Source organism: Rana temporaria, chromosome 6 (assembly GCF_905171775.1).
Source record: "Rana temporaria chromosome 6, aRanTem1.1, whole genome shotgun sequence".
Classification (NCBI taxonomy): Eukaryota; Metazoa; Chordata; class Amphibia; order Anura; family Ranidae; genus Rana; species Rana temporaria.
The window spans coordinates 121,487,175-121,501,475 of NC_053494.1; the positions used below are offsets into that span (position 1 = coordinate 121,487,175).

Below are 14,301 nucleotides of genomic sequence, written 5' to 3' on the forward strand. Positions count from 1 at the left end.
AAGCACAAAAAGCTGCTTTATTCTGCTTTCAAAGTTAGTCAGACTTTCTACATCTTGTGTTATTTTATGCATAAACTGTCTTGAGGTGTCAATTTGTTTATGTGGAAAGAGATTTAAAGGTGCAAGGAATAATCACTAAATTACACAAATACAGTATAGGGTGGATGCTGTTAAGCATGAAGAATAATATGTTTTAAGGTGTGTGGATGTGGCACTGGATCATGAGATATATATATTATTGATATATATGTTTTGTTTTGTTTTTCAGTGCCTAATGAAAGCAAGCTTGCCTCCTTAAATATGATCAAGTCAGGTAAGAATTTTCCAGGGTATACATGCAATATTTCTTAGTAACTATTTAGTGTAAAGGTCTACATAATGGGAATCTATTGGTAGTCCCATACACTGTACAATTTTTGGCAAATTTGCATTGCACAGTGGTTCATTCACAGAACATTTTCTTTCCTTTGCATTGGCCAATATGCATAAGTTTTCTAATGTGGCAGAGAGGGACATCTTTTAGAACACAGTATTTAGGCAATGGATCCCCTTGCTATACCCCCCGGTTATGCATACCATGACAAATTATAGTATACAATTACCACTTTAACTCACTAGATGATCTTTACTTTACTAGTATAAATAATGGCCAATGCAAGAATCTGAAAGATGGATTAAATGTCTAGTCTAATATAAACCATTTGATGTTGTATTTATTTAGGAGGGACAGAGAAACATGTTTCCAAAAGAAGGATAGTCCCTCCAAATGAGATACCATGTTAAATTATGTGTGTGGACAACAATGTTTTGTGTTTTGTTTTTTTCATTTATGTTTGTTTTATGTTAAAATACTTTATTGAAATACAGTATTTAGTTTACATTTTAGTTGTGTCTGTTTAACAACATTAAGCATGGTCTCAATGTGGCTTACAACCCTCTGTGTGGGGAAAAATGCATGGGCACTCATTAAAAAGCTTTATGTCTCTCTTAAAGGAGTTGTAAAGAAAAAAATATTTTCACCTTAATGCAATCTATGCATTAAGGTGAAAAAAAAAAACATCTGATGATGCCGGCCCCCTCAGAGCCCCCGTTATACTTACCTGACCCCTCGAAAGTCCCGTTCTGTCCCGAGATCCTCTTCACCGCTCAGCCTGGTCGCTGATTGGCTAGAGTGGATGGATTGAGAGCAGTGCAGCCATTGGCTAGCGCTGCTGTCAATCACATCCAGTGACGCGGCCATGGCCGCTTGCTGTATCACGGGAGCGCGCCCACAAGGACTCATCACCATGCGAGCTCTCTCGCATGACTGTGGTGAGTTCTTGCAGGAATGACCAGAGACAGCCCCAAAGGGACCCCAGAAGACGTGGATCAGGGCCACTCTGTGCAAAACGAACTGCACAGTGGAGGTAAGTATAACATGTTTGTTATTTTAAAGATTTTTTTTTCCTAGTAACCCTTTAAGGCCCATTAAATTTTAAGTTTATCTGTTATTTCCCCTTTAAAGAGACATTTAGGTGTCTAAACAGACCTCAGAGCATCAAAAAAAACTGTTTGTGGGACACAGATACTGAAATCACGACAAAACATCACATATAGAGTATATAGAGGAAAATTGAGAAAGGGTAACAAACCCTGGGACTTTTAAAGGTGTTGAATTAAACAAATACTATAAACATAGTAAAAAAAACAAATTTTTATTGTACAAAATAGAACATTAAAATGTATACATAAATAGCCATCCCAAAGGACATATCATGCTCAACAATGAGCTGAAGACCTGTGCCGAGATTGCTCTACATGTTTTGCTCTAATCGAGCTTCATCAAACAGAGAATAAATAAGGGATGGAACAACACATACATGAATCATCATAAATGAATAAATATTGGTAACCATATTAAAATAATTAAATAAACAATCACAACCAAAGTATGCAACTGTACAATCAATAATTGTGGAGTAGATAAGTATATAAGTTTTGATACTGAAGTTGGATGCAAATAACGTATTAGGCATCACTCACCAAATTAGGCCAGTTTTAATCTATATAGATGTACTTTAAAGCAGAAGGGACTTGTTGAGAAAATATATATGTAAATCACATGTCGCCATATCTTGCCATACGAACCGTACATCACACCCCGCTCATTATTCAATCATTGGGTTATAGCTTACAGGAGCAGAATCTGAATATAAATTTATAAAAATAAAATATTCATGTTCGTTTCAATGCTAAATAGAGTGAGTAAATAGGTAATCAATAATTGAATAAATAAATTAATTTCAGAGAAAGAATACCTAAATTCTATTGAATTTCAAGAGTAGAATAAATCCTGTGATCCAAACATCCCATAAGGAAAATTTCAGAGAGAATAGGTAGCAATTGATCAACTTGTGGAGGGGTAATGCATAATAATCAATGCGGAAGCTGTCATCTAATGGGGCCAAAAAGCTGTCAAATAAATTACAACAGAAAAAGACAGAATTAAAATAGCAGAAAGTGATGTGAAAGTCAGGACCAAATGTCCTGCAAGAAATGGCCCAATCGAGGCTATTCAATCAAAAGTTCAAAACCTCTAGAGGAATTACCTAGAAAGAAGGATTTCGCTGGTGCATATAGGGGGAAGCTGACATGAATCAGCTGCTTCTTCCCCGCTGTCCAGGCAGAGACAGAAATCGCGGCCATCGGTGCGCTCATATATACCAACCAGGCGGCGGCTGACATCACCGCCGGGGGCGGACATATCGCGATATGGTTACCAATATTTATTAATTTATGATGATTCATGTATGTGTTGTTCCATTCCTTATTTATTCTCTTTATGACTTTCAGCATTTCCTGTACAGCTCCTGATGAAGCTCGATTAGAGCGAAACATGTAGAACAATCTCGGCACAAGTCTTCAGCTCATTGTTGAGCACGATATGTCCTTTTGGATGGCTATTTATGTATACATTTTAATGTTCTATTTTGTGCGATAAAAATTATTTTTTACTATGTTTATAGTATTTGTTTAATTTGACACCTTTAAAAGTCCCAGGGTTTGTTACCCTTTCTCCATTTTCCTCTATAGACCTCAGAGCATGTGCTGTTGGCCATTACTGTAAGCTTGAAACTCCAAACTCTGAAAGTAGTACACGGGCTGTTAGACTGTAACATAACATGATACAAAGGCTGAAGAACTATTCAGGAGCTGAAAGGAGTGGCATACTTAACGTGTTAGGCTCTGGGCTTCTTGGCAGTGAATGAAGCTCAGAATGTCAAAGCATAAGGACTTAACCTATCTTTTCTGATCTTTTCTGCTATCTGTTGTGGACATGCTTCCCACTGACCACCAGTTTACTAAGGCCTTCTATCACTGACCTTCAGTGTAAGGGGTCATTTGTTTGCCTGACCACCAATATTTGGTAGTACTGCAGTGCTCCTTATTTGCATTTTTTTGTGTCCCATTAAAAAAAAAAAAAAAATAATACAATTGTTAAACTTAATATTTTCACATAGAGCAGCCCTGGAAGTAAACAGGCAAGTATGGCACATTTTTTTAAGCCTCGTAAACACGGTGAGAATATTGGATGAATGATTGTCTGTTTGTTTTTTGTTTTTTTGCATGCTAGCCTGATTTTGAAAACCAATAGGTTACTACAGTTCTGAAAATTTTCATATCACAGAATACAACTTCGGAAGTGATGTAACGTGTTGTATTGTAATGTATTTTGTAGTTTACGAGCATGCATGGTCTTGGGCTTCAGTTTTTTTCAGACGAATACTGTACTGATTAACCACTTAAGGACCCCTTCACGCCGATATACGTCGGCAGAAGCTCCGTAACCGCGCCCGCGGGACCCGATCGCCGCCGGTGTCCCGCGATCGATCTCGGGAGCTGAAGAACGAGGAGAGGTGTGTGTAAAGACACCTTCCCCGTTCTTCATTGTGGCAATTCTAATATAGGGAAAGACGATCACTGACGTCACACGTCCAGCCCCCCTACAGTTAGAAGCACATATGAGGTCACACTTAACCCCTTCAGCACCCCCTAGTGGTTAACTCCTAAACTGCAATTGTGATTTTTCACAGTTATCAGTGCATTTTTATAGCACTTTTCGCTGTGAAAATTACAACGGTCCCAAATTGTCCGATGCGTCCGCCATAATGTCGCAGTCATGAAAAAAATTGCTGATCACCGCCATTAGTAGTAAAAAAAAGAAAATGAATAAAAATGCCATAAAACGATCCCCTATTTTGTAAACGCTATACATTTTGTGCAAACCAATCGATAAGCGCTTATTGCAATTTTTTACCAAAAATAGGTAGAAGAATACCTATCGGCCTAAACTGAGGGAAAAACATTTTTTATAGATTTTTTTGGGGATATTTATTATAGCAAAAAGTAAAAAATATTGATTTTTTTTTATAGTGCAAAAAATAAAAACCACAGAGGTGATCAAATACCACAAATTCCCACAAAGCTCTATTTGTGGGAAAAAAGGACGCCAATTTTGTTTGGGAGCCACGTCGCATGACCGCGCAATTGTCAGTTAATGGGATGCAGTGCCGAATTGCAAAAACTGGCCAGGTCCTTTACCTGCATATTGGTCTGGGTCTTAAGTGGTTAAACAAATAACATGTGTTCTGTTGGCATAAGAGAAAAAGGTTTGCGTTCATCCCTTTGGATAATTCACATGAACTGTGATCAGCTCTCGAAAACTGTGTGGTAACGATCAGACTATTATAGATCACCTCTAAAGCAATATTGTTTGTACGATTTTGTCATAGTGTCACTAGACATTATCACTGTATTCATTATTAGATCTACAACATACTGTCAATTTCTTGTGAGCTGTACTCAGGTTCCCTGAGAACTAAGTGTTATTTCAAGGCTTCCTCCATGTTGCAAAGGTGGAGGCATACTGGACAAAAAAGACTTGTGGATGTCTCAGGTTCCCAGAATGTAGCAGTGATCGGGTACTTTGTAGCTGTTTAAACCAGTTCCTTTTTTTAGTACAGAGGCTGACCATTAAAGTAATTTTTTTTGTGGAAAAAGAGAAGGGTTAGAACCTCTGTCAAGCTTTTATAGGAGGATTAACTGTGTTTGTCCTGGTAACATTTGTCACCAGCATTGAAAGTGAGGGAAAGGCTAACATTTTGAGCAGTAATGGAGTCAGGAATAGAGGGGAAATGTGCCAATGCAAACACTTATTCCAATGAAGGTTGTCTAAAGCCCTGTACACATGATTGGATATCTGATGGAATCTAATCCGATGTATTTTTTTGTCGGATATCCGATGAAGCTGACTTTCATCAGTCTTGCCTACACATCATTGGTCAAAAATCCGACCGTGTCCAAACTCGGTGACGTAAAACACTACGACGTGCTGAGAAAAATGAAGTTCAATGCTTCCAATCATGTGTCGACTGGATTCTGAGCATGAGTGGATTTTTGACCGATGGACTTCCACACAGACGATCATTTTTTTCTATCGTTTTTTTATCCATAGGAAAATTTTAAAACATGTTCTATTTTTTTTAACCGATGGAAAACAAACCGTTGTGGCCCACACACGATCAGTTTGACAGATGAAAACAGTCCATCGGTCTATTTTCTTTTTTTTATAATTGTATTTTTTATTGGGTTATAAAAAACAAGTAAGACATCACAGTATCATAAAGTACAAAGCATTGAAAAGTTCAACACAATGACGATACAGAAATTGTACAAAGAGCAAAAAACATGAAAGTAAATGACATATACATAGTGTCCAAGGACGCAGAACACAGAAGTGGTCTGCATGAATTTACAGGATCATATTAAACAAACAACTCTTAGGTATATATTAGAGGTGCAAACATAGAGAAAAAAGAAAGAAAGAAAAAAAAAAAAACACAAGGGGAAAACCATATACTAAGGTGAGGGCAATGACACAGGGGTCCCGTATCTCGAGAGATCCCAAGGTTCCCAGATTTTATCAAATTTTGGTATGGAATCGTTAACAGAGGCCGTCAAATATTCCATCCTCCGAATTTCAGCTACCAGGTGGAGAAATCTGGGCCATGGAGGCGGGGAACTAGACAGCAAACACAACGGTACTAGCCTCTTGGCTGCCAGTAAAATATAAGCGGCCAAGCGGTTAGCTTTTCTGTTTAGACCTGGGAATGGGAGACCCAAAAGAAAGTTCAGTGGGTCAAATGGAAGGGAAACTTCTAACACCTCTTGTACCAGCAGTCTCACCTCCTGCCAAAAGGGTTGAACCAGGGAACACTTCCAAAAAATATGAAACAAAGAGCCAATATCTTTTCCACAACGCCAACATTGCGGCAAAACTGAGGGAACATATGTGTGGATAACATCAGGAGTTTTATACCAAAACATGAGAATTTTAATAGACGTTTCACGATGGATCACACATTTAGAGGATTTAAAGGTGGAAGACCAAATCTTATCCCAGGTTTGGACCGTAATAGGCTTACCCAATATGTGGGACCACTTTCTCATGTAAAGGTGTGTGGTTTCAGAAAGAGGGATTGACCCATGGAGGATACGGTGGATAGAGGATATTAGGTGCAATTGGTGGGGGCCCTGGGCACATAGAAACTCAAAAGCCGTTGGTTTGTCGAGAGTCACATCGGTCTATTTTCATCGGACAAAAAGATCGTTTGTACAGGACTTAAGAGAGAATGTTATTTTGTTTGCAGAGATGTCTTCTCCTTCCTTATTGCTTATCATGGAAATACAATTCCGTTGACTGCCTATTATGCCTCAAGAAAAGAAAAACAAAAGAAAAAAACAAAACAAAGATGAAACTTGTCAGGGGTTTACTTACTGTTCTTTATTAAAAGACAAAAAAAAATACTTTAGATAAACTTTACATTCCAAACAATTAGGTAGTTAGGCAGCCACAAACATATTTCAACCCATTGTACTGTTATGTATCCTATATTGGCTAACTAAGAAAAGGACAACCATGACAGAGGACATGATAAAACACTGTTTACATGTGTAAAATGTGTTTGTATTTATTATTTATGTGTCTCATGTGTTTAAATGATAAAAAAACACATGCATAGGAATACAAAATCAATATAAGACTCCACAAAAAATAAGATGAACCAAGAAGTATTTTAGGAATAGCTGTGAGAGTATGGACATTGTTTAAAATATTTAGAGCCAGTATACTGTAGCTTATCGAAAAGTAATCAGTAATGTTACCATAATGAGCACGGAGGAAGAATAATTGATGGGCATCATCTATTTGACACATAAAACATTAAAATTGTTGATCACATTTTAGTACTAATAAAAGCTGTGTACACACACGCCGTTTTTTTGTTTTGTTTTCTTAAACTCAGATTCCTTTATCTAAACAAGCAATGTGGATGCAGTGTGTAAACTGCTTACCTTTTGGATTGGTTGCAGCTGGTTACCACTCATTATACTTTGATTTATAAAATTAAGGCTAAATACATATTGTTGTGAGTGACGTTAAGTAACTTTTGTAGGTCCATCAAAAGGTTAATGAAAAATCCCCCAACCTGGACAAGTTTTTTTTTTTACTTTAAAGGGGTTGTAAAGGTATTTCTTTCCCCCCTAAATAGCTTCCTTTACCTGAGTGCAGTCCTCCTTCACTTACCTCATCCTTTGATTTTGCTTTTAAATGTCCTTATTTCTTCTGAGAAATCCTCACTTCCTGTTCTTCCGTCTGTAACTCCACACAGTAATGCAAGGCTTTTTCCCTGGTGTGGAGTGTTGTGCTCGCCCTCTCCTTGCTTCCCAGATAACATACAGCACTTTAAAACTGAATGACCTCTACTATCCAAGTAGCAATACAATATTTTACATATTATAGGTAATGATCCAGGAAGAAACAGAATCTTACAGCTAAGACAGAAACATTAACTACAATTCACTGCTTCATTTCTCAATGTAATTATCACAGGTTAATTAAAATATAGTTATGTTGGCCCATATAGCAGGCACATATCACACTTATGTCAGCTTTATTTTCTCTCAGTGCAAGAAACACCAAGGATACGAATTCACAAATACGTTTATTATTATGGTCTGTCAACTTGAAATTCATTTCTGCCAGTGAAAATCCATAACTACTAGTACATTAAAAATGAGCACACTGCTCAAAACCACTAATAACAACATAATAAAAGAATAACTGTTTTATTAAAATACTGCATAGCAAATAAATTCACTATTATTTGTATTCTGCCTTCCACAAACTGCAGTAAGTTTTTTTCTTTTTTTTTTTTTTAATATAGTCTTCTGGAACTTGCTTTTCGCACACTAATTTTTATTCCAGCTTCACCAAGGGTAGATTTATTTTACTTAATGTGTTCTGGAGAACAGCATTTCTTAGAATAGATGACAGGAATATTACTTTTTTGGCCCTGGAAAGTTTTGCATTTACAGATAGTAATGTTGTTCTTCTTATACTGCTCTATGAATATATCTTTGCAATCAAAAATGTTAATGAAGAAGGCAAGAACAAGTAGTACATTTCTCGAAAGGTCTGTTTAAATGGTAAATATGTGTTAAAGTACTGAAACCATGTACTGTAGACATGAGATGGCAGCTGGATGGTGGGTGATCTCAAGTTTACCAGTCACTACATATGCCACTGCTAGTTAGCCATCTTTTGGGGGTGGGTGGTAATAGATCAGGTAGCTTAGCAAGCTAGTCGCAATTGTTATTGTTATATGTACATGCAATTTGTAAAATCGCACATACAATTTACCTTGTTAAATTTATTTAAAAAGGTCATTGTCATCAATATTGTTAGATTTGCAGCTTTCTTTAAAATATTTGCTGGTGCTCTTACAGGCTGTTTTCATTATTTAATGTAAGAACCAGTATCTAATCCAAACTCATGGCAGCAGGACAGCCAATCTTAGATTGTCATTAGACACAGACTATGAAAAAAACTCTCAGGGCATGCTATATAACAGAGTGTTCATGCTCACAAAGCCACTAAAGCGTTTGTTCTGTGTAGAGTGATAATTGGTACCTTTTGCTAGTCAGTGTTTTCTTTATACATCCAAACTGCCTGGTATTCAAGTAGATCTGCGGGGGGGGGGGGGGGGGCGTTGCTTGGCCAATGGAGAGGTAAAATCCTCTGGCCAGCGGCTTTCGCTCACACAGGGCATTTAGCAGCCCTTTCAGGGCTCCCAACCATCTAAATTCACAGCAGACAGCACCGATGGGTTAAAGTGGGCACCAGGTAAGATAAGAAAAGCAGCAGTTTGGATCAAATCATCAGGTTCCTCATCTGCTCTCCTCATCTCATAGCCAGCACTCAGCCAAAATGGCATCAGCTTCATCTTTCCTAACATGCTCTGAGGGTATATTAACACATGGTGCAGTGATAGGCTTTTTAGTGCATTTTTATAAAATATTTTTTTGCAAACAGTGTATTAGTCGTGGCATGGACATTGGCGCATAGATATCTGGCATCCGGATGATTGTGTATATGTATTTTTTGTTGTTTTTATGTTTTTTGTCCTGTGCTGTGTGTTGCCATATCTGGTGACTATTTGATGCAGTGGCTTTTGGATAAATGTCATGTTCATGTGTCTTAACTATTACCTCCCATTGGGGAGTTTATTGAATTTTTAACTACCAGTAATCAATACATTTAATATTGTTTCCACTTATCCCATCATTTGGTCCCCTGGTTCCCCACTGTCTTGGTAGGGACAAAAGCCCTTATTTTTTTATATATATGCAGTTTTTTGACTAGAGTGATGCTACCTATACTAGGTAAACAATGTTTGAGGAAATTATTGCGTGTCCATCACACATAATTTTGGGCTCTTTTATGTTTCTTTTTGGTTTGTACAACAAAGACTGTACTTGACCTGAGCTTTACACCCTTATTTTAACCACTTCAATATCAGGCACTTGTACCCCCTTTTTAGTGCTGTTGCACTTTAACCCCTTACCGCCCAGCCTATAGCAAAACGACGGATGGGTAGTGGTTCAGTTATTCTGACTGGAAGTCATATGACGTCCAGCAGGATAACAGCTGCCGCGCGCCCATCGGTGGTGCAGCATTTTTATTTTTTTACACAAGATCGCTTATACCAATGAAATTCAACCATCTTTACTGAATGAAACCAATTCATTCATTGTCTTTTGTTGTGATTAGCTGTGATTGGCCAAAGCTAATCATGTGGTACAGATGAGCTGTGATTGGCTGTACTATGTGATCACTGTGACCAATCACAGCTAGCAACACAATTATTTATAATATATGGCATGAAAGGAAGCCTTCCATTCTTTACAACTGTCATGTGATCTGCTGTGATTGATCACAGCGTTCACATGACACTGGCAGCGGTCTGGTATAGTAATCAGTCATCAGCTGTGTACAGGGGACAGTATAATATACTTTTTTGTGTGACTTTACCAGTTTTTTTTTTTTTTTATGGTTGGCGGCAGGTTTTAACGTTTTATTGGTATACTTTTTTGTATGCCTCAAATGTTTTACATTACAGCATTAACGTCTGTTTACATGATATGGTTGCCCCACGACTGATCAGGTATTGAAGCAGTCTGCAGTTCTGCATTCAGATTTATGAGGAAATTAGTATAATTTCAGAAGATGTACCCTGACTCTCTTGCTTATCTTACTGACATGTTTATATATGCTATACTGATTATACTAACTCTATTCTTTTATACTCTGGAGTCAGGAACTGACATATCAAATTATCTAGGGTATGGATTTCAGCATAATATTCATTTGTATAGCAGACAATGCTTGCTAGAATGGATTAAAGCTTCTTCCCTGGCTTTCACCAGGTTATCCAGCTTCCATTTCTTCACGTAGTCCATAAGTCCTTTCAGTTAGACTTTGATATTAAGTCTAGGTGTTGATGTTTGCGGACAGCTGAGTACTGACTTATGGGACTAGACTGGATGCTTGGTAAGGTGGTGTTATACTAGGTAGCAGCAGCTGGGACTTGTTTGGAATCTCAGTGCAAGGATATGCATGGTAAGAATTTGGGCAGAGGTAGAACATGCCTGTTGCTGTAATCAGAGATCTGTCTTTGAACTTTTCTCTTCGTTCAAAGTACTTGACTTCATGACTTTCTGCACTAGCGGGAATCTTGGTTATTCAGACCTGTTATTCTGTTCTATGAAAAAAGGTGAAAAATAAGATACATAAATGTGTTCAATCATGGCAAAGGCATGTATAAAATGTTTGCAAGGGGATTTCCAGTTATAAGTGAATATTTGTTTTTATATATCTCAAATATGACAATTTATGTGCATGATATGGAAAGTGAAGTTTACAAATCCTGTACATTCATGTAGGTCCCATTCACATTTATGTATGCATTTGTGCATGTAATAACATTTTTATCATAAGCCTTAATTCCGAAAACAGTAGTGTATGGTGTGTGCATGTCAATGGCCCGGATTCACAGACAGCAGCACACATTTATGCCGCCGTAGCGTATCTCCTTTACGCTACGCCGACGCAGCGCAGAGAGGCAAGCATGGAATTCACAAAGCACTTCCTCCCAAAACTGCGCTAGGTTTCCTAGGCGTAAGCCGGCGTAGGTGGAAGTGGGCGTGACCCCATGCAAATGATGGACTGAGCCCTAGACAGATACGTATAACGAACAGCGCATGTGCCGTCCCGTGGGCGCATCTCAGTGTGCATGCTCACAATCACGTTGGAACAACTGCCTAAGATACGCCGGATCACTGCCTGCAGCGTGAACGTAACCTACGCCTAGTCATATTCACGTCCAAGGTAAACTACGTAAAATATGCGGTCTTGTGTTCCCTGGTGCAGCCCTTTGCATGGATGCTGCTGAGTTACACCTCCTTTATAGGACATAACTTTACGCCGTACGTACAACTTACGTGCACCAGTCGTAGCCTGCGTCGGGCGCAAGTACAATTGTGAATTCTTGTATCTCCCTCATTTGCATATTTGAATAGAAAATCAATGGGAGCGCCACATGCGTCCAGCATAAATATGCGCCCACTCTACGCCGGCGTAGGCAAGTTACGTTGGTGGAATGAAGCCTGTTTTTAGACGTTTCTTAGTTTTGTGGGCACGGCGCACAGATACGACGGCGCATATTTGCACTTTTGCGGCGTATCTCGAGATACGTCGGTTCAAGTGCTTTGTGAATCCGGGCCATAGTGTTCAGCTTAATTGGCATCTCAGTACACAAATTTGGAATAAAGAAATACATCTGCTACTCTGCGCACCTCAACACATATAAAGAAGGCATGCATTGTATTGGAATTAAATGAGGCATGTGCATACTTTGGACCATAGATGCACGTTAAGGGCCCCCAGAAATAAATGGGCAATGGACCACAATGCACATTGAAGTAAAAAAATGACTAACAGACATTTGTGGTAATAGAGACCCAGTTCACACCAAGGGGCGAGTGGATGGGGATTGACCATAATAACATAAGAACTGAGTAACAAAAATGTGTGCTTTACTTGCGCAGCATCATTTTATAGCACTTTAATGGGTCACAATTTTCAATCAGTCCTAGAGTATTTGGCTAAAACATAAAAAATTGCAGTTAATGTAGAAATGTATTTCAGTAGATTTAAACTCATGCCTATAGCAAAACAGCATTGACAGAAGCAGGAAAACCCGTTAAAAGTAATTAAGCCTAACACATTGTTTTGTTTATTTACCTTACATAAGGGTTGCCTTTTGGTTACAACATTCTGCAGTTTCACCATTTGCAGTTTCTCAGTTTATTTAACCCCTGATCAAACTTAATTTATATTTTCTATTGGTTGGCAGCATTATTATTTTCTTTACACCCCCTAGGTGTTTTCCACGGATATTTAACTTTATTTTGATTTTGATGATTCAAATTGCCTGTGACACAGACACAAACTCTCCAGGCACACGTTGCATGGCAGCAGTTTGTATACCTCTCTCATACTTGGTAATTATTTTTCTTTCTGCCAAACTGCATTCCTGAAATTGTAACTCAGACACAAGTAACTCATAGTCCATTTAGACTGCCAATCATAACCATGCTGGTCCATTTATGCCTAAAGTTAAATTCCTCAGAAGGCATAGCATAGCGTGCATCCACTATTTATAAAAAAGCAATTGCTAGTATTTGACAGTGAAGTACATTTGGGCTATGCAAAGTTTATTTATAGGGGGATTCATATATCAGTATTGTATAATATAAAATCACACATTAGCATAAGCTTTTGACCTCATGCATATCTGCAGACTTTCCATTAAGCCCAACAGAAGGGAGGAGCTTGAGCAGGTGATGTGACTTCTTTGAAATAATCTACAAAGTGGAACATATGTTTCCTTCTTGAAGTATATTTTTGCTGGTGAGCGGCAAATACCTGTTTTAATGTGGAATATTTCTAAAATAGGTGTAATTTTTGGAATAGATGCAGTTCAAATAGTTAACAATGTGATGCTACTATGTTTAATGTGTTTACCAGTATTGCACATGGAAATAAGCACAAGCATTGTTGCTGAGATTGTCCTGTAGGAATTGTATTTTGACTGATGTATATGTAGGTATAAACATTTAAAGGAACATGTAAAGCATTGCACCTACGATCAGTAGATTGTGGGTGTAAAACCACAAGCCTACACACTTTGATACAGACAGATGGATCTGACGAAACAGCTGACGCTGTGAAACGCGTTATCCTATTGGCCGACCCGGACCTGCACGTCACTTCCGGCGCGACGACGGCACGCTGCGCTCCACAGTGAAGCGCACGCCGCATCCTCTGTGGCTCTCCGGTGCTTCTGTCCCCTGACACCGATCTCCAACAGTTAGCCACAGCCTACACTTTGGATGCCTGCCAACCAAGACTACTGCAGGATTCCAGGCACCTCCTGATTGCCTACATCACTTCATGTTTGCCTACAATCCACTTCCAGTTTGTGAGTAGGCATTTTTCATATGTATATTCATTTGATTTTACTTCAGTCATTAAATTTGGGCTTACTGCACTCAGATTGGCGCACTTTGTCTTTTCTGTTTTTGATCATTTCAGAGCAATGCTTCTGCTTTAAGGTGCTGCCGCTAAGTGCTATCTACAGCAACTGATACTACATTTTATTGATCCAGGACTTTCATGGACATTTTTTATTGGTTTTTATTGGACTTTAATATTAGATCTTATATACCTCATTCTAATTTGTGCTCTGCTGGATCGTGCGCCACATACTCTCTTTTCTGCACACTCAGATGGGAAGTTCAGTGAACTACCTAGAGCAATCAACAGTTATTGAGAACAGCAATCTGACAGCCACAAAGGCT

General features: G+C 38.4%; 1 protein-coding gene across 5 annotated transcripts in view; it reads left to right on the top strand.

The window, feature by feature from the left end:
- PARD3B (par-3 family cell polarity regulator beta) overlaps window positions 1-14,301 on the top strand; it is a 1,737,215-nt gene that overhangs the window by 739,576 nt on the left and 983,338 nt on the right. For all 5 annotated transcript variants that reach the window (XM_040357288.1, XM_040357287.1, XM_040357289.1 and 2 more), the window contains one exon: window positions 269-313. In XM_040357288.1, the coding sequence (XP_040213222.1) occupies window positions 269-313 (45 nt within the window). The remainder of the gene's footprint in view (window positions 1-268; window positions 314-14,301) is intronic.